At 38.2% G+C, this 22,197-nt stretch overlaps 1 protein-coding gene across 1 annotated transcript in view; it reads left to right on the top strand.

Annotated features, from left to right (window-relative positions):
* The window catches only part of pdia5 (protein disulfide isomerase family A, member 5), a 109,002-nt gene extending 90,264 nt beyond the window's left edge, over window positions 1-18,738 (top strand). Inside the window, 3 exon segments of the mRNA XM_051958999.1 lie at window positions 58-128; window positions 10,195-10,329; window positions 14,838-18,738. Coding sequence (XP_051814959.1) covers window positions 58-128; window positions 10,195-10,329; window positions 14,838-14,918 — 287 coding nt within the window. The 3' untranslated portion in view covers window positions 14,919-18,738.
* Window positions 18,739-22,197: the final 3,459 nt, after the last annotated feature.

The raw sequence follows: 22,197 nt of genomic DNA, 5'->3' as shown, positions 1-22,197 counted from the left end.
GGTGTAAATGTATAATGAAGAGCTGTAATAACGTCCCATCTGCGTTTCCTCTTCCAGGGTGTCCACACTGTAAAAATGCCGTCCCCCACTTCACCACAGCAGCAGAGCTCTTCAAAGAGGACCGCAAGGTTAGTGGTGCTTTTTCACATATTCAGTTACATATACTTGTGTAACGAACAGTAAACCGCATTGCAAACATCTGTCAAAATTATGACTCTGCGCTGGTGAGAGTCCAGAATTGGAGGAATTATGTTTTCAGTTAGCATCCATAGATAAATACAAATCTCAGTAGCACTTTGAGGAATTTCTTAATATTTTATTCACTGAATTAATTGGATTTCGGTGGTTAAAGGTCACTGTGACATCCCCAGACATGTTTTTCGCTTTACTTCAAAGAACTAGTGCGCTAATTATGGCAAAATTTTTACGCAAATTTCTAAAAGGATAAATACGATAAAATGGTGACATTTATTCCACAAGAGCAAAGTTCAGCTTCATTTTGTCATCATAATGTTCTGCAAAACACTTTATTGGCCATTAATTTTTCATTTGTTATATTCTGTTCTTTGATTTAGCACTCAGCAGTCTTGTGTTCATTGCTGTTACTTTTATGTTTCCTTTTCCACTAAGCAATAAATCCCTTCACCTCAACCAACAACATCCTGGTTATTTTTGTTACATCCAGCCCACCCCTAAAGGTTGGATCCTAACACTATATATTTTACATTTAAAACTGTATTGATGACAATTCATTGATGGGTATCATTAAGATTTTATATTGCTTATCAATCCAGTACTTAAACCGCAACTCTTATTGATTCCTTTTGTTATTTTTTTCAGAGAGAAATGAAACACATTAAGATCAGAATAAATTTCCTCTTTCACTCTTCATTTTTAAATGAAAAATTGAATGCAGGACTTTCTCCATGACAGCATTTTATGGTATGGTATTAATAGTTATAATTAAGAGGTGCTTTTTCTACCACTGAGTGTAAAACATCTCTCTCTGAATTCAGAGTAGCAAAAATATATAATAGAAGAATTAAAAACTGACTTGGTGAGATACAATGTGCAGGACAACATTTGTGTAGCGGGTAATAAATAGGACTAATTAATCGTCCAGTCTTGAATGTTTTGTTTATACCAGGTTTCAGTACCCTCCCCGAAACACAAATCTTGGGTACTCACCTTGTAACTGTGGCACTTGTGTAGATCTTCTGTGCTGCTCGGTTGAATATATGTGCAAGCATCTACTTTTTAGAATTTGTAGAGTTTTTTGCAGCAACCAACTATATTTAAAGCATCGTCTGCTGTCAGGGCTACATCTTTGTCCTCACTTACATGTATGAGTCTGGACAAACATGGATGTAAACCACTTGACTGGTTGGCAGAGGCAAACAACTGTGAGGCGGTAATTCTAGTTTTCTGTCATGACCCACACCCAGAAAGAAAGATCGATATTGATCTCATCTCTGTGTGTGTTTGATGCACTGCTCAGCCTAGAATATATTTAGTTTGGGTTAACATAAGACTGGAAGACCGTTACCCTCTGTTACAGGTAAAATAAACATCACAATTTTAAGATATCTTACTTGTGTGTTTTATTTATTTTTTACAGCTAGCAGGTCTTTGATAGGATTTGATATACTTCTGCATAAACAAAAACACAAATTCATACAAGGAAAGGGACCTCGTCATGCAGGAACAAAGCATGAAATATATAATGAAATAACATTTCTATACTGTTACTGGCAGAATTCAAATCAATGAAAGCAACAAAGTCCACTGTGCATCTGCTATAAGACATTATTGCATCAGTCAGAGTCTGTAGTGCAGCTCAACCATTAATATCTCTCAAATCTGTTATAATTTCTTCAGTTACAGCCACAGTCAAACCTAATAGCCATCTGAAACCGTTCAGATGCTGCATGTTTTCAATTTGCCCCTGCAGTTGTTGCTTCATGAAATATTTTTAATTATAAGCCAAATGTGCCTAAAGCAAGGTCCTGTTCTCCATTACTATGTTACATGTAAAGGGTTGTGAGAACACTGCAAAGCTTGTTTCACTGTGCACAATATTACTCGAGCAATTTTCCGCTTTTAACAGCATTTATGCAAAGTTATACCAACGCACCCTGGACGCACATCTGACCAGCAGTGCGTGTAGTGTAAAAAATTTTTGGGTATGATGTGCTAAAAGTAAGAGATGGTATAATTATGGCAAATGCTATTAGACTGAAGACCAGAAGTAAAACATATGCACTCAAAACATAATGATGTAAATGTACGGTATTATAACTTCTAACATTAGAATAATATACATAAATCTATCACGAAATAATGAGGGTAAGATGTGAAGCAAAATTTGACCCTGTCTGAGCATGTTCTCTGTAAAAGATGACCTAATGATAACTTAATGCACATGTCTTCTGTAAAATTACATGTAATAACCTGACGTCATGATACGACCCATAGATTTACAAAGGTATAATGGTGTCAAAACTGTCACTCCTATCACACGCCTATAGGCTTGGAAAAATGACCATCTCTCACGAAATAAAGACGGTGCAAGCTCAGTATCTTCAGTTCTTCTTGGGGTGTTATCGGTGCTAAGAATTCCTCCTGGATTTTTTGTCGGCAAATAAATCCTGCTGCCTCTGAATGCTGACTTCTCTTGGTGAATTTTTTAAAGGTCAGAACACGCTCAAGTCATAGACCCCGGACCTCGATTTGTAACTTAATTTACACTTCAGGGGACAGTTTCTATCCATATTTTCACACGACTCTGACGTGACTGATAAAACTACTCGAGTGTCTGAGCATTCCTGAAACTTGGATCCATGGAGTTTGGTGTCATCAAATAATCATTATTTGCAACATGGACCACACATTTTATTCTGTATGTAGTGGGCAGTCAGATCTGAACTGGACTTAGATTAGGAGTCGACTGATATGGGTTTGGTTCTTTGTTTGTTTTTTTGTTTTGTTTTTAGGGCTGATAAAGGTCCATAACTGAATATTTGGAAATGATGCTGTAATGTTTTACCAGCATGTGACAACACAAAATCTAATTTATATCGAGGCCTTTTCATTATGAAGTGTGACTATAACTGAATATGTAAATATAAACAGGAGTGATTAAATTAGGACACTGCTCCACCAGTCAACTCTGCATTGCTTCACTATAACTGTTATGCTAACTTACATACTGTTTGAATTTTACTGCTAGCTATATATGGAGTATGTTTAATGTCAGAGCCGTACATCATAAGAGTAAATTATGAGTCAGTTTTTATGTTAGCTTATACTTTGTCTGTGTCACATATCCTATCATGCATGTATCCAAATGTGTGTTGTGTTTTCCTTGCTTTCCCACCCTCCCTCTTCTCCCATCCCTCCCCTTGCCTCTTCTGTCCCTCTCAACCCGCCCGGCCAGCAGGCAGATGGGTCCTATATAGAGCCAGGTTCTGCTCGAGGTTTCTTCCCTGTTAAAGGGTGTTTTTCCTTGCCACTGTCGCCTTTGGGCTTGCTCTGGGGGTCAGGCATTTGGGTTCTGTAAAGCGTCTTGAGACGAGTTGACTGTAATTGACGCTATATAAATAAAAATTGAATTGAATTGAATTGAATTGCTCTGCTTATGTCAATCAACTGCAGTTCTAATGTTGTTCTTCTTTTTTCCCTTCATCTTTCACTGTTCTGTTACTTTTATTCCCCACTAAGGTCCCAATCTAAAGTTTTATTGTTGTTTTCCAAGCTCTGTTTCAGGTTAATCTGTGGCTGAATTCTAACTTAGCTGCTAGCTGTTAGCATAGCCTCAGCCACTGTGTGAAAGGATAATTTCTGGTTTGTGTTTCTTGTTCAGTATTTGCAGTTTCTGTATGAGAGACATTTTTGAGACCACAAAGTGACGGCAGACACAGAGAAGAGGCTGTGTCAAACCAGAAGTAGAGCATTTAATTTAGCACTAAATCGGTCGATAAATATCCAGATACAGATTTGGGATAAATATCAAATATCGCCATGATAATTGGCCAGGCCGATTATTAATCTGTCCCTAATTTAACTGCTCAAATGTCATCAAAGTTCATATTATTCTTTCATTCTTTGTACTCTGCGCACATGCTCTTCAGATTTTTCTGACAGCTCTAAAGGTGTTGTAATAAATCTAAAATAGAAATAAGTACCGGCTTTCTGCAGAGTAATTACAAATGTCTTTAAACAGAGAATAACTTGCAATCTAAACTTTTCCCACATTGTTCCTAATATTTGTCTCCACGTGCCCGGTGAGGAGTTTGACCAAGAGTCTTTTCTAATCTTCTGCTTATTTGTGGGGTGTTGAGGTTACTGGAGGTTCATGTAGTCCACAACAGGACACACTCATCCTTATCCTCCCATCATCCCAACTCCAGCTCATTACTTTCCCTCAGGGACTCGTGTCCTGACACGCTTCCACTCCTGCTTCTCCTAGTTAATACCCTCTGACTGCAAGGCTTATTTCCAAACTTCTCTAACTGAGTGTGAGTCACTTTCTCTCAAACACACATTGAGAGACTTTGGGCACTTGCTGGCAATACTCACAGCTACTATTTCTTCTCACAAAGTTTCAAAAATCCAACAAATTGCTGTCTTTTGATTGGAAAGTCTCATGAAGATGTTGACTGTGAATTGTTTCAAGAATGCTCAGGCATATTGTTCTCTCATTTGTTAGAATTTTTTCAAAATCAATATCAGATGGTGAGAAAGTGTGACATAGTCTTAACACTTAGTCATCCTTTTTCTGAGGCAGTCTTTTGTAACATTTCTCATAATATTAAATCACAACAGATGAGACTGAAAGTGGGGTTTTTTTGTTCTTGAGTGTTGCTTATCAGCTGAACTACAGAAACTCTTACATACCTACGTAGATTCTTTCATTTGTGATGTAAACACTGAAGTATATCTATGCAGTATAATAACTTATTTCAGTTATATACGTTGTTTTTACATCAGAAGTATTAACATGCATAAGCCTTAAAATTTCCTTAAGGGATGAATAATTCTCACAATGCCCACCAAGAAACACAAACTATTGAGAATCTAACCACATATTCAAATGTTGACTTTGTATTGAAGTAGAAAAGTTGAGACTATCATAACAGTCAGAAATGTTTTTTGAGACTCTGTATGTAGGGGGCCACAACAGCTTTCAGGCACTTTGGCATTGCTGCACTGTTCAGCTGTAGGGTTTGGATCAGTATCCTTGTGATAAACCTCCACAAGCTGCCAAACCAGGGGACTTTCATATCAGTAAAAAAATAAATAAATAAAAATGTAAAATGCACAAATTTAATACTTCTTCCCTCTTGCCGCTTTTGCAGTGACAAGAGGAGGTTTTTCAGTTTTTGAAATGGAGTAGGAGGGACATGTGTTTACTTGGGCAGTCCTCTCTATTTATAAAAGCCGAGCCCTAGTGTATTGTACCAAGCCGGTGTGATCACAGTCTATTAGCTGCCCTTGCCTCATTTACCAAAGGCAAACACGAGCTTAGCTGCAGCTTTGAGGATGCAAACAATTAAAACCCGGCATTGTGTTGTATGACAGCGTGGGAGCTGTGTTCAGGTTTTGTTTGTCTTTTTCCCCGAATTCCAATCAGTAACAGCATTAAGGTGCATGGTGGCTCAAACAGCCTGTTTCCAAAAGCTGTCTGTTGTCACTGCTTTGAGAACACAGTTTCAGGAGAGAAGGCTTTGCCAAACAGGCCTGAAATGCTGCTGCTGCTGTGCAAGTAAAGTCAGTGTACTGAACAGACCCATCATGACCCAGCGCTGTGAAATATCATGATCAGTTTCTTCTCTCCCCGATCCTGTTTAAATCACTCTAATCCACTGAATGTGTTCACAAAGAAGAGTAAACCGCTTAGGTACACCAGCGGAGGCTTTAAACTTTCTGGAATATTGTCATCCTCGGAAAACAACCCTTATTTAAAGATTCCCCGTGGAGCTTTTGAACTCTAGCAGCACTATGCTAGTCTGTGTGTGAGTTTCTGTTTTTTTTTTCCTGTGCACATGGAAAACTGAGCGCATACGTCTGCACACTGTTGATGAAATATTACTGATTGAGCGTTTAATCGGCCTCACCGATTATCGTGACTGATATTTGCCATTTTAGCGATTATTAGCATTGTTATTTTTATTGATTTGTTACTGATACATTTAATCTCTACTTCAGGTCTGATGCAGCCCTTCTCTATCTGTCATCACTGTGGTCTCAGAAAGCTCTCTCAAGTAACACAAACTGAACAAGAAACAGAAGTTGTTGCCACAAACCAGTAAACTCTCACAGTTGCTAAGGCTTTGTCTACGGCTAGCTGCTGAGTTGAAAGGCAGCCACAGATTAACCTGAAACAGAGTCCAGAAAACAATAATTTAAATAATGCCTTTAACATATGAACCTTAGTGAACAGAAAAGTGAGAGATTTATCAATAGACAAGAATGCAGATGTAGCTGCAGAAGACAAACTGATTCAAGCTCAGTCGATCCCAGAAACAGAGGAGAGCATCCTAATTCTATCACTCCTATTTCTATTTTACATATTCAGTCATAGTCACCCATATTGCTGCAAAAGCCTAGTTATGAATGACAGGTTCTGTTCTATCACGTGCTGTTAAAACATTACATGCACCATATATAGGTTCCAATATTGTTTTTTGGCCTTTCTCGATCACCAATAATCCACATCATTATCGACCTAAAAACATGCATGCACTCTAGTGATGAAATCCACAGACCTTCCAATGGTGTCATCCTGTTCCTCTGATCAACAGGTTTGTAATGAAGCCAAGGTGCTGCAATGCTTCAGCAAGAGCTGGAACGAATATTTGATTTTGTGTGTTGCTTCATTTATCTGCAGGAAATTTCAGTTTTCATTTAAAAGTACATTTTAGTTCCTTGCCATAGTCACTTGTTGTGTTAATTTACTGTGTTTTTGTGTTAATTAAGCAGTGTTTTGGCCCTATATGGTATCTTCAATAAGTGCTTAAAATCAAAGGCAGAGTGTGTTACAGAACCTCTTGTCTCTCTTTAATATAACTGATCCTGCCTGACCAGCTTGTAACACATTAATATTCAGTGCTCTAAGAATAGAGTCTTGTATTGTGAACTGCCTCCGAGTGCATCAGTGCAGTTTGATCACTGCTCTACTCTTCAGTGTGACGCCAGCAAGATTGAAATCGGTCCAGCTGGTAATATGCTGGCTCTCTAAAATTTTACCATCCGATCAATAATATGATGTGGGGCCCCCTGTCACTTGAAGATGAATCAATAACAGAATTGGCCATGGATCTTTTAAGAACAACAACTCCACAAGTTCATTTCTTCTGTCATTCACAGCAATCCTGATTGATTACACAGGAAAGAGCAATTGGATGGCACCTGTAGTTACATTATGTTGCAGCTACTGTCCTTACTGCAGCTTAAAGTACTCGCTGTGTGTTTTCTCAGGCTGTCCTAACTTAGAGCTTCTCAAATATACTAAGACTTTGCATTGTAAGCTTTTCTCTGGATAAATCTGCAGATGTATGGATGATATAGGAGGATTTCACAGTGCTGTCTACTAAATTTCTGTTGACTATTTGCCTTTTTAAAGGTGAATCACCTCAGTCTTGCTGAATATGCACCGCTTGCTGCAAGTCTGTGAAATTCTTTTGTACTGGGAGCACAACGAGGCCTAGTTTAAGACACGTTGGTTAACAGACCATAGAATAAGAATATCCCTTTATAGGCTCTCTGTTCTTCCCCTGAACGTGCACTCTTTTTCATCTCCCTTTATGCTCATATATGTCTGTGGCTGCTGATGCAGATGAAGCCAAGTCTCAAAAGCAGCGTATTCATTTAATTACATTTGGTGTTTATGCAAATTCAGACAATAGAGTTTTTTACATTTGCATAAGAAAAAAACAAGGTGGATGTATTTTGTAATTAGGACAAGAAGTTTTTCGAGTCACTTCATACTTGGATGCATAGAGAAAGTGTCAAATATTTCTTCCTTCCCCAACATATCTGTCAGTTCCGCATTCATTCTCAAGCAGACAGATAGACAGGGAGCGATGATTTGTAGGTGACAAATTCAATGTGCAGCGCTCAGCACCCTGAGAGAGGGTGACATTTCGGCTGTCCAAAAGGACATGCTGAGTGAGCCATGGATCAGTGAGTCGCATTACGCATCATTGGGACGGCTTGTCACTAATCGATGCAATAGCCACGCAACATAAATCTCCTTGCTACGGGTACGGGTCCGTACCTGTAGCATCAACCTTGTTTTTATGTAGGACTTACTGTTGTGGGGAGGGTTTTTTTCTTCACCACCCACTCTAAGTGGCCTCGCTGAAGAGCAATATATCAGTCATTTTTGTAATCTGAGCAGAGAAAATGGGGGTCTAAATTCGAAGAAGGAAAATGTGTCGAGGCTGCTCATTAGCAAAGCAGTTGACTACATGAGAGCATGTAAATGACAGTTTCACAGTTGTGCTCTTTGTGCGATTAGCCACAACATTAATACCAATGACAGGTGAAGTGAATAATATTGATTATCTTGTCAGCAACTCCTGTCAAGTGTGGGATACATTAGGCAGTAAGTGAACAGTCAGTTGACTGACTACTTGATGTGTTGGAAGCAGAAAAATTGTAAGAGCCTGAGCGACTTTCACAAGTTTATCATGAATAGATGACTCTGTCAGAGAATCTCCAATATGTCAAGTCTTGTGGGGTGTTTTTGGTATGCAGTAGTTACCAAAAGTGGTTCAAGGAGCGACAACTAGTGAACTGACGACAGGATCGTGGCCACCCAAGGTTTACTGATATGTGTGGGAAGCTAAGGCTGGTGTGTGGGGTTTGATCCAACACAGTACCTACTGTAGCATAGTTTCCTAAAAACCTTCATGCTGGTTGTGATTGAAAGGTGTCAAAACACACGACACATTGCATTTGTTACATATACGTAGTTTTCTTCAGAGTGCTATACTCACTCTCTTCCGTGGCCATGAGTGTCAGAATTGGATCATGGTGCAATAGAAGAAGATGGCCTGGTCTGAGGAATCAAGTTTTCTTGTACACCATGTGATTGATAGGGTACATGTGTGTTTTTTACTTAGAAAAAGATGCCACAATGGGCAAGAAGTAGGCCAGTACAGACAGTATGTGATGCTCTGGCCAATGTTCTTCTGGGAAGTCTGGTCTTGGCATCCTGAATGTACTTAACACGTATGACCTACATAAGTATTGTTGCAGACCATGTACACCCTGTCATAGCTCTCCAGCGTCTTTCAGCTGGGTAGTGCTCCCTGCCACACTGCAAACATTGTTAGAATAGTTTGAGGAACACATTTAAGTATTGTCTGGCGTCCAATTCTTAGATCTCAGTTGATCAAGTATCTATGATTATGCTGAGGAAAACAAGTCCGAATTATGATCCATCTCGGTGTCTGATGCCACAGGACACCTTTAGAGGTCTGTGGAGCCCAGATCTCGACTGGTCAGAGTGTTTTGCGCATGAAGACCTGCGTGAGCATTTGCCCATGTTCATGTATATGACCGAGATCTTTAGATCAATAAAACAAAAAAATAATTAAACCTAAATAATAAATATTGGTCTGAATAAAACAGTTGAAACAAAATAACAAAGAATGTGAAACGTTAATGAATAAAACATGAACATATATACGTATAAGCTGCTGTCAAAGGGTTTTAAGATATAAACGTCGCAGATCGCCAGCTTTAATATCCGCAGCACTGCAAATGAGTACCTAAATTAAACTTCACATGGATAAAACTGTTTTCATTATCACAGACAATGACTTGCAGTTTTCCTACACGTATAAATATGATCTTATTACAGTCTGTGATGAATATGCACATAAATTTTCTTTAACTTTCTCCATATAGATTTTTTAAAAAACAAGCTTCTTAGGAAGTTTAGCACACAAACAATTTATGCCATAAAGTATGCTATATGCTAACTACATTTTATTAAAAAAATAATGTAATGATCAGAGAATCATTTATTTTACTACTAAAATTCTTTAGGCACTCAGCAGGAACTGAAGGTGTGATCTGACATTGCAGTTTGTCAAACACCTCTCAAATTAGGTGAATCTGCAATATGCTGTGTTATACTTTGTATATTAACACACTTAAAATGAATACGGTGCTCCTTTTCAGATTGTGTATGCTGCCCTGGACTGCACAAAAGGACAGAACAATGAACTTTGTAAGCAAGAAGGTGTGGAAGGATACCCGACGTTCAACTACTACAACTATGGCAAGTTTGTGGAAAAATATAACGGAGATCGTGGGGTAAGTGGTGTTACATTATCTCACCTGCTCTCATATTTATTTCTGTAACTCGCTGCCTCTAAATCTGCACACTCGCATATACAGAAAACCAACCCCTTATTACTCTGGAAAAAAGAGGATGCTGAACTTAATTTGTCTCTTGTACTTGAACTCAGGACTAGTATATGCTTTAGAAAAGTAATAACAAACACTTGCTAATGCTACAGAAACAGCACAGGTACAGTATAAATAAAATATATTTATACTTTAATACGATGTTATTATACTGTAATACTATAATACGAGCTGGAACCACTTTAAACTCCACAAAAATATCAACTTGCCCACAAAGAAAAAAAAATAGAAAAAAACATACATATACATATATATGTATCTACTGTATGTATGTATGTATGTATGTGTATATACTGTATATATATATATATATATATATATACACACACACACACACACACACACACGTGTGTATATGTATATATATGTATACGTGTGTGTGTGTGTGTGTGTGTGTGTATGTATATGTATATGCATATACATATATGTATGTATATATGTGTATGTATATATATATATATATATAGTACACAACGTGACAAAATTGTACCCCTCGGAGTTAAAAGAAGGAAAAACCACAATTCTCACTGAAATCACTTGAAACTCACAAAAGTAACATAAATAAAAATTATTGGAAAATTAAATAATCAAAAACAGCCATTCACTTTTAATTGTTGATTAACATAATTATTTAAAAAAACAAACTAATGGAAACAGGCCTGGACCAAAAATGATGGTACCTCTATAAAAGAATTTGAAAACTATTTTGGAACCAGGAGTGAACATTGATTAACTCAGGTGTGTTCCATTTAATTGAATCACACGGTTTTTCCAAACTCATAATCAGTTCAGTCTGCCCTATTTAAGGGAGACAAGTAGTCACCCTGGCTGTTTGGGTGAAAAGGTGTGTACCCACACCTGAAACTATGGAAACAACAGAAAGCGAAAGGAGGAGAATTGTCCCCAGGGAATCCGAAAAAAAATGATAGACAAACATCTTAAGAGTAAAGGCTATAAGACCATCTCTAACAGCCTTGAAGTTCCTGTGACAACAGTGGCTCATATTATTCAGAAGTTCAAGACCCACGGGACAGTAGCCAACCTCCCTGGACGTGCCCGCAAGAGGAAAATTGATGACAAATTGAAGAGACGGATCGTTGGAATTGTATCCAAAGAGCCCAGAGCAACCTCCAAAGAAATTAAAAGTGAACTCCAAGGCCAAGGTACATCAGTGTCAGATCGCACCATTCGTCGTTGTTTGAGCCAAAGTGGACTTCATGGGAGACGACCAAGGAGGACACCAACTGCTGAAAAAACTCATAAAAAAGCCAGACTGGAATTTGCAAAAATGCATGTTGACAAGCCACAAAGCTCTGGGGAGAATGTCCTTTGGACAGATGAGACCAAACTGGAGCTTTTTGGTAAGGCACATCAACTCTATGTTCATAGACTCAAAAACCAAGCATACGAAGAAAAGAACACTGTCCCTACGGTGAAACATGGAGGAGGCTCAGTAATGTTTTGGGGCTGCTTTGCTGCATCTGGCACAGGGTGTCTTGAAAGTGTGCAAGGTACGATGAAATCTGAAGACTATCAAGGCATTCTGGAGAGAAATGTGCTGCTAGTGTCAGAAAGCTTGGGTCTCAGTCGCAGGTCATGGGTCTTCCAACAGGACAACGATCCAAACACACAGCCAAAACACCCCAGAATGGCTGAGAGAAAAGCGTTGGACATTCTAAAGTGGCCTTCTATGAGCCCAGATCTGAATCCCATTGAACATATGTGGAAGGAGCTGAAACATGCCATTTGGAGAAGACACCCATCAAACCTGAGACAACTGGAGCTGTTTGCTCATGAGGAGTGGCCAAAATACCTGTTGACAGCTGCAGAACGCTCATTGACAAATACAGAAATCGTTTAATTGCAGTGATGTGCCTCAAAAAGGTTGTGCAACAAAATATTAAGTTATGGGTACCATCATTTTGTCCAGCCCTATTTCATTAGTTTGTTTTTTAATAATTATGTTAATGCAACAACTTCAAAAGTGATGGCTGATTTTGATTATTTAATTTTCAATAAAATTTTTATTTATTGTTACTTTTGTGAGGTTTCAAGTGTTTCAGTGAGAATTGTGGGTTGTTTTCCTTCTTAAATGAGGGGTACCAACAATTTTGTCCACGTGTGTATATATATAATATATATATGTGTGTGTGTGTGTGTGTGTGGTGTGTTTGTGTGTGTGTGTACGTACGTACATATATTTGTGTGGGTTCACGGTGAATCTCCTTAGTTTCTGGTAAAAGCAAATAATCACGTTCAGTCAGTCAGCAGATGTTTACCTGCAGTATAGATGACATCTGGTGACTGACTGCGTGTCTGTATACGGAATTTAAATGTATGTCCTTCCGGCAGAGCCACAAGAGTCCAGTTATGTTAATCTAGACGATACATAGAACTAATTGTAATTGTGTGATGCCACAGCTGGAAGGAATTTTCAATAGTGGCGTTTCTCTAAGTGCATTCCAAATGGTTGGACCATGAATCAGTCTTGATTGTAGTTTAAGGTGTGAAACTGCTCATCTACGCAAGAGAATCCATTCTAGTTTGGTGCTGGAGCAGGAAGTTACACCAATAAATGCTTGTGAGGCAACACTCCTGTGCACCCTATTTGAGTGATGCTGCAACGGATGTTATTGTCAGTTGGATACATTTGTTTTTCTTTTGTAGAGGAGGTATCAGACGTTAGAATAACTTGTTCAGGGTAATTTTGGCATTTGTGTCTGTCTGACCTCCTGCTTATGATCAAGTTTTTAGAGATCTCTGTGCATATAAACTCATGTCCTTGTTTAGAAATTGAACAAGCACTTATCTTGCACCACTTATTTGGAACAAACAAATTGATGCCTTTTTTATATTATTTTTTATATTGCCTTGCTTTTTTATATTGTGTCCTTTCTGTCTTATGTAAGCACTTTGCCTTTGTGTGATGCTAAAATATGCTATAGTTACAAGTTTGCCTTGCCTAATTTGATTTTGTGAAGCTCATATTTGCTGCACAGAGGAAACTGAAATTTCAATACTGAACTGCAAATCCAAATGAAAGGGCAGGAGAATCCACAAAGTAGAAAATCACGTATTTACCTGAACTATTGAGAGAAACCAGCTGGTAGAGAAATAAGACAGAGAAAGAATTTAGACTCAAAAAAGTACAGACAGCACAACCTTGATGTTGTTAAAGCATATATACGGGATTATGACGGTTTCTCTACCTTCCATGGGAGTGTCATATCGTGAAACTAAATCAGATGTGGGATGCTGGAGTGCTGTTGGCTTCACTGTCTGTGTAAACCTATAATGGTGCATTTTTTTCTCTCAGAGCCATTTTCTTTTTCCTTTTGTCAGAGGTGCTGTCCATCATTTTGTTCATTCAAAGAGAGTGCATGTTGTTGCAACAAGACTGTTTTTCCTGTGCAGAGGTGGTGACAACTGGACGAACATAGTATTTTGTCATCCTTCAGGGTGGATTCTGCAATTATGCAGAAGGATTTTTGATATTTAGCTAGTTTGCTACTTTACAAAAAATAGATGTAGTTCTGGGTCTGTGCAGTGAAGCATTAAGCCTGCATCCTCTCTAAGAGCCAGCAGGAAGTGTCTTCTCATTTGCAAAAAAAAGAAGTCTTATTGTATAGAAGTCAAGGAGAAAATTACCCTACTTATTGCTTGATTTGTTACCTCAGTATACATTTTCCTAATGAGTTCATGATCTAAATTGCTACTTTTGAGTCTTTTCCAATGCAGCATGGTGTTCATTTTGTTAATCATTGTCCCATTTATCATGAAATAGAGGATAGAGTAAGGTATTTTTAGGGTGGAGCTACCTTGCAATTGACTGTTCACTACATTATCACCTCAAGTTTACAGTCAGATAACGCTGTGCTTGTCTGGTTTCAAAAGAACACCAGACCAACACATTTTAAAAATGAGGCTTGAAAATGGTTATCGACAATGGGTGATGTTACGATGCTTATGCTCATTTTTTATGTACCGTCTATGATTTAGGTAGTTAAGCACAAACTGTACAGGACAAGCTAAAATAGTGTTTTGTGGATCGGTCCAAATCTCTTTGTTTCCCATTTGCAGAGCTGACGTTGAATACAAACACTAGGATAGACAGCTAGAGGACCATACGCATGTATTTACTGAATTTAACAGCAAATGTATTGGAATACAATCGCTGACTCCACCTTTACTCCATTATTGTACAAGTGGCAGCAGAGAATAACACAAGCAGTTCTTAATATTTTGAATGAGGCCAAACAGATTGACTTTGAACTTCTAAACAATATTTAGATTCAGTGTTTGCTTCTCTCTATCGGTGCTGCCAGGCTGAGTTGAGATAATTAATGACAGGTCTCTGTTGTGAATGTGCCTTCTGTCCATCCCTATCTTCACAGGAGGCTGGATTCACGGGTTTCATGCGCAGTCTGAGAGGACGTGACCAGGAGAAGGTGGTGAAGAAGAAGGAGGAGCTCTGAGGGCGGCTTGCACGGACGACGAGGGGAGCAATGCACTGTGACCCTTCAGCCTTGCAAAGGGCCCTATCAGCACTGACATGGGAGACTCGATGACCTCAGTGAAAGGCTATTTTTTATACCGTGTTGATCCCATTTCTAATAATACCAACAGAGTACATTTGAGATTTTTGGTTTTCACGGATGTTCTGATGGGCAGAAAACACACTAAAAAGGTGATTGTTTTTATTTTTATTTTTTAATTTTTGCCCAATCACTGTGACTGAATATTTGAAAAGCTACACCCTATACTGTATCTATGCAATACTGACCCCTACTTAGCCCTGTGAGAGGGTCTGTGTGACTGACTGATGGTGGTTAGTTAAAGTCCATTGCTCCACAAGGGTCCTCATCCAGTCCCATCAGCTGCACTCTGCCTCGAGATGAGACTCACACTGTTCATTCACGATGTGGTTCCGATTTCTATGTACAGAACCTTTATGTCTTTAGAGCCATCAAGAGTACTGCTGTTATTCTCACAGATCATTTGGAAAATAGTTGCATTTAACACCAACATCATCAGAAAAAAGTTGTTGTACAGTAAAATGTGAAGTGCTGCAGTAGGTAATAAGTAACTGTAGCGATGTGAAGTAGGTAAAATTGTGAGTCTGCACTATCATGATTGGTTTTGCTTTTAGAAAGGACTTGAACAAAGGTTTTGTTTGCTCAAAACTGTGGCCTTAAAGATAAGACATATAATAATGAGTGGAAGGAAATCAGAGGCCTAGAGCCCTTGGAAAGTCTCTCATGATGCAAACCAGTCCACATATAAGGAAAAAATATAACATGAAATGCCAAATATTACTGCAAATTGCCCTTCATGTGTTCATGCTTTGTACATTTCCAAGGATGACTAACAGCGGTAGTGATGTTTTACCTGTTGTACTGCCTCTGTTGTTTCTTCAGACTGGAATTGCATTAATGTTTTACCAAGGATAGGGCTCATTTGCATAAGCATGGGAGATGCTCAGGCGTGGCGGTTAAATATTGCATGTTGATCATAAAATGTCCAAATCATGAATCTTACTTCCATTTACTGAAGCAATCACGGATTCTGCTGAACATCCCGCAATCCCCCCTCTGCATTCACGCATTGCTGGAATATTTCAGACCTCTGGTTTACTCTTCTTTGGCATTCAGGAATTTTTTGTTTGTTTGTTTGTTTGAGGCTGCCCAATCTGTTTTCTGCCACTTTCTCCTGAACCGATGCAACACCAAGGAGTGAAGTGCGAAGTAACAGCTCTCTGGACATTTTTCGCCTCAGTCTGCATCCACCAGCCTTGCCTTCGGCCTGGAATTACTCTGCTTCAATTAGTCCAAACAGTGCTCTCCCATGCCTTCCATCATATTTAAAATGGATGACTTCAACATACATCCAAGGAGTAATTAACTATTAAGTGAAGTCTCCTCCAGGCCCTCTTCCATTCCTCGCAGCATAACACCATCAATTTGGGGCCATAATCATCATTACCTTTTTTTTGACAATTATTCTTTTCTTTTTTTTTTTAATTTTGTGTTTTCAGCTCCCATGCTTCAGCCTCAATGAATATTTAAAGGCTTATCTGTAGCTGAACTTGTCTTTTATTATTCATGACTTTGGTTTCTTTCATTATGAATAAGGTTCTCAGGGATAGCGAAACACAGTTAAAGGGAACTCGTTTGTTTGTAATTTTGCATTCCAGCTAAATAATTTTTGAGTCCTAAGATCACCAAATTGAATATTGTTTACATTTACATCCCAAGGAATAAAAAAAAAATATTGAATTGTCCTTTCTCTGTGCTACATCATGACAACATGTATTGAATAATACTGTCAGAACACATAACTGAAGCATTTCAAATTGACGTTGTGATTCTTGATGAATTCATTCCAAGTGAAACCATCTTAAATGTTCTGGCTGGCACCAAGCACAACCTCTGTGTTCAGTGTTCAGTGTGGTTATTATCATTTCATGATATGCAAGAGCATTTTTGCAGAGTGCTTTCTATAGTTAGGTGTTTGGTGACATATCGCTGTAATTACGTGTCCACTCTCCTCTCTTGGAGCAACAATTACCTTTGATTACTTTGTTTTTGTTCAGGAGCATCCGCAATGGCATCATACATTTGGTGAATAATAGAAAGACTTTATCCCTTATCCCAAAGGTATCCATGCTGTGTGGGAATTTTTCACACTTATGCCAAGAAGTCATTGTTGCCTTTGTTGATTTTTTTTTTTTTAGTTTAGTTTTGTTTATTTGTTTCTGTGCCCAGCCATATGTACAGTTTTGCCCCTTGCAGTAAGGAAAAATAATAAAGCCAAACATTTCCAAAAGGGTTTTCCACTTACTTTTATATAATATACAAATATCTGGTGTGTTTCTATTATTTTACAACCAGTTTTCATTGAATAATTTGTGAGCCATATTAGAAGTGTGACAACAACATGTTCAACTGAATTTGTTTGAAATTGTGTGCGGGCATTCATGATTCCTTGAAGAATTATCCTTCTCTATGTAACCTATACCATGATGGTGACAATTATGGTTTTATGGTAAATGACTTAGCAACTCATGAAGTAATTATCATTAAATTTGGATGTTAATATCCATGTTCAGAGTTAAAAGCAAAACAGAGTTAACACAGCAAAACGGAAACAAAATCTATATACAAACATAACATCCTCATTGAGAGGAATATATGAGGACCTATTTTAAGTTCATTTGAAATAGATCAGCAGGACCAGCTTTTGCAGGTGGAACCATAAAATAAATTGCAGTTGACCTTGTCCATTTGCTGCACTAATGGACAGTCCTTTCGGAAGCAGTTTTTGTGCTTGTTTGTTTTGACTGCTTTTTTTCAGGTCTGCATTTCAGAAGGGAAACAAAATGGAGCACGAGCAGCTCTCAGCACATCTGACTCTGATGGCTTTATTATGAGAAATGGCTGGAAAGCAGCACTGAACCTAAATGTGACTGAACCTAAATGTGACCCTGCTAGGAGTCACCTCAGTGGAAATCTGCTTCACTGCCTGAACTTCTGCATTTCAAAGATAACATTATAAAGCATTAGTTCTAGACTCAAGGTCTTAAAAGTAACGTGCAGTTCAGTCTAACGCCTCAAGACTCGGTCTAAACTGAGGCGTGACTTTGAAGTTTCTTGTGTTGGTGGTCTATGGGTCATGCAGGTCTGCTTCAATAAAGTGCTGTTGTTGGGATGCATGCAGCGTTTAGCCTTAGCAGGCTGATTAATGTCTTTGAGGACAGGCAGAAATGCCATCTCAATCGCAATTTGACTTCCGAGGATTTTCAAAGGGGCGGAGCGCCTTTTCATGCCTGGGAGGATTGCTTCATTGCCTCTTTGTGAGTTTACATGGAGGGGAGGGACGAACATTTAAACCTGGGGAAATGAGCATAGGAAATGGAGAGCGTGGGGTAATAATCAGAAAGTCAAGGTCTGCTCGGATTCAGGTTCAGTCTGCAGACGCCATTTTGCCTTTATGGATAATTGTGTTTGGGTTGTTGAGTATTTTATCTCTGTGACGTCAGTCTGCATTTTGCCTTTATCCACCCACTCATCCGCCAACTCACCTCTCCTTCTTTGTCTTCATTTTTCCATTTAAGCCCTCATATGCCCCTTTCCTTTTTCAGATGTGTCACCTAAAAGCCACCACGTTGATTTTGTTGATCTTTTCTGTATATATTTTGTTTCTCTTTTTCCTTTTCAGTTTGCCAATGTTGTGACGAATTAGTCTTAGCAGCAAAAGTCAATAAAATAAATATCTGCCAAGGGGAGATAAAACAATTTTCTGTTTCTTGTTTCTCATGACATGGTAATCAAACTAATTTGCATCAACTGATACTGAGAAGAACAACATCCCTTCAGTAATATTGTTGACAGAAACTAATAAATTATAGTTCAGGAAATCCATATGAAAAATGTTATGAAAATACAACTTACACCCATGACTAAGGTGAAACTATCATGAGACAATGAATTAATACATTCCATGATTATTGACTAAAAATACTGATGTTTCTGCAATTTAATGTGAGTTGGATTTACACAAAATCCATATTCCATGTCACTATGACTGCTGACTGCTGTCTGAGAATTACAGACGAAAATGACCTTTCAGTTAAAGATCAAATGCTTTCCAGGTATTTACTCTTATTTGGCAGCAGCCCATGAGCTTTATGCAATTTTAATTTGGTTGTTAATCATTTAGAAGGTAGACTCAAGACATTTACTGTCAGTTATTTATAATCAATCCTGTTCAAGACCCTCACTATCCCCATACTGAACATTCTGACCCATTTGTCATTTTTGTCAACACCGACACATCAAATAGACTAAACTTTTTTTTTTACATGTGTAACAGTTGAAGGTGTTTAAAATCTCAGACATCCTCATGATTGTCTTGAGTAAGTCTCCACAAACTGTCACTGAAGGACAAGAGCAGATTATGTTTAAGAATCTTTCTGTATATGTTTACATTAATCCTTCTGTCACTTCTGTCCACTTACCCCCTAAGCATGATGCTGCCACCACCATGTCTTGCTGTAGGTGTTTTAAAAGTTGGAGTTTTGCCCAATGTGTTTAATTTTTGCTTCATTAGAACAGATAATTATTTCATTTTGCTGTCAAGGTCCTGTAAGTGTTGTCTGGCAAACTCCAAGCAGGTTATCATATACCATTTGTTCGAGAGCGGCTTCCATTTAGCCACTTCAGCATAAAAAGCTGAATTGATGGGATGCAACTTAACTTTCCTGCAGGTTCTCCCTCCTCTGCAGGACTCCTTAAATTCTGTCAGTGACTGGCTGGATGCATGGTCTCCTACCTACCAAGGCCCTTTTTACTTTGTCACTCAGTTTACCAAGCATATTTATGGTCGTTCCAAATGTATTTCATTTCACAGGTATTGAAGTCATTGTCCTCTTGGCAACACTCTAAGGACCTTTCAGAACAGGGTTTGTAACGTACAAGGCATGGGTTAGAAAATGACCAGAAAATCATGAATCAAGTACAAAGAAAAAATAAATTATAGTAGAATGATTAATTTAATTTATTTGAACAAAATTGTAAAAGCCTGTTTTCATTTCGTTTGCCTTTGTGGGTGATTGGGTGCAAATGAATAGGCAGAAATCAAAATTTATCCATTTCAAATTAAATCTGTTATGCAGTAAAGTGTTCGAAAACCAAAGGGGTCAGAAAACTTTGTGAACCTACTGTACTTGTAGTGCAAGATTAGAAAAACAACATCTGAAAGCACTCCAGACCAGTACTGTTGTAGTTCCAGAAATTCTCAAGACATAAATTGAAGAAAAAATATGAAATTTAATGCCACAGAGCAGGACAGTGTTTCTCATAATGTAGTTTGTTGGAGTAAAACCCAACAAACTACATTTGTTTAAATGTGTATGTCATTGAGTCCAAACTCCAGGCTTGTAATACAGATTCTGTGAGGTACATAGTCACCAAGTCAAAATTATATGGACACCTCACCATTAAACTTAGAATACTGAACACATTTCCCCAAAACTGTAAACTCTACTGTTCTTCCTACTGACTCTTCCTGCTCTAACTGCAGGTATTTGCACGCAATTAGCCACAAGAGTATTAGCAACATTTTCTTTATGGATCTGAATTTGATGCAATTTCCCTGCTTCAACAATGCCTCAGTGCACAAAGTTGGAAGCCCACTAGTGTCTAAAATATTACTGTATGCTGTTGCGTTGAGATTTTGCCTCAACCAAACTAGGAGATGTAGCCCAAATCATGAAAAACTGCACCAGACAAAAAGTAACTGGGTTTTTCACAGATGAGCAGTATTAAAATCTAATGTTTAGCACCATCCTCAGGGCAAATGCTACTTTTAGAAACAGTGTTTGCATGTTGTTCAGTCTCCTGCAGTGTAATTGCAAGGTGTAATGAACTATAGCTTCTTAGAAGCATCTATGAGGCCTTGTCATAATTTTTTGCCCGCAAGACAATTCTATGAGAAAAGCTAATTTCCTAAATTTCCTAGAAAGATGTCAAATGAAGCCAGAAGCTGTTCCATGGATATATTTTTAGATGTGCCATAGTATCAAGATATTTCTCAGTTGAAATGTATAATGACGACATCTTGGGAAAGAGACAATTGGCACTGATGCATTTAAATGCAGCGAATGTGTTTGCACTTCTGTTAGGACGGTGTCACCATGAATGATGACACTGTCTTCCACCAACTTGACATCTGCTGCACTAAACACTCACTGAGACCCGTGGCTATTTATCAAGCTGTCAGCAGCAGCAGACATCCATCATCCCACTTTCTCAGTGTTTCTGTCTTACACACACATACACACACTGAGGGCTGTGAAGGTACAGAGGAGATTCTTTCACTGACACACTGCCTTAGCTCTGTGGTGATTACATGTGATGTGTGAGGGATGAAGCCACTAACCGTTTCTGTATTGCTGTTTTTATTTCCCTTAGCCACAGTTGTGTTTTCTTATAAATTCTAACAGGAAATGTATGACATCTGAGGAAAATGCTGAAGTCAGTGAATGGCCTGTTTCTGGTCTGAGTGGGACAGTAAAGCTCAGCAGGCTCCGGGTACACGTTATTCATTTTTCATGTTTTAATTTCAACATTAAAAGAAATTTTAAAAAAATCAGCATCAGATGCTGGGGAGCAGAGCTAATTTGTCACTGGTCTTCTGTGGGAAAGTAACAACTGAAGCAAGAAGAGATCAGAGTCAAATGTGGTGAAACTTTAAATTATGAAACAGTATCTATTACAACGATAATGAACTCGTGAATAATAGCAATCTCAACTGAAGAGAAATTAAAGAATATTCTGCAGGAGCACCATATTTATTCAACCTTATTGAACTGCATTATTTAGTAGTAATTTTTTGTATATTATTATCAACGCTTACATAGCCCTTTTGATTACGTTTTCTTTTATTTTGTCCAGTTCGTGATTTCTTTCTATTTCATTGTGTAATTTTGCTTAGGAAAGTGCTATAAACAATGTCCTAATGGCCATGTCACTTCAATGCCCCAATATGAGATCTCACCAAAAACTCCAGAAGAAACCTTTAAAATTGATCTTCCTAGTATCTTTATTAAAATGTAATGTCATGTATTTCTCATTAAGAAATGGCAGTAAAATGGAACTATAGGAGTCAATAGAAGTACTGTAAGACCAAGAAAACTTACAAATAAAACAACACACCTTCTGTCAAAGAAAAACTTTCATATGACTGTACAGGAGC

This window comes from Acanthochromis polyacanthus, chromosome 14 (genome assembly GCF_021347895.1).
Source record: "Acanthochromis polyacanthus isolate Apoly-LR-REF ecotype Palm Island chromosome 14, KAUST_Apoly_ChrSc, whole genome shotgun sequence".
In the NCBI taxonomy this organism is placed as follows: domain Eukaryota; kingdom Metazoa; phylum Chordata; class Actinopteri; family Pomacentridae; genus Acanthochromis; species Acanthochromis polyacanthus.
This window is presented reverse-complemented; position numbering and strand designations above follow the sequence as displayed.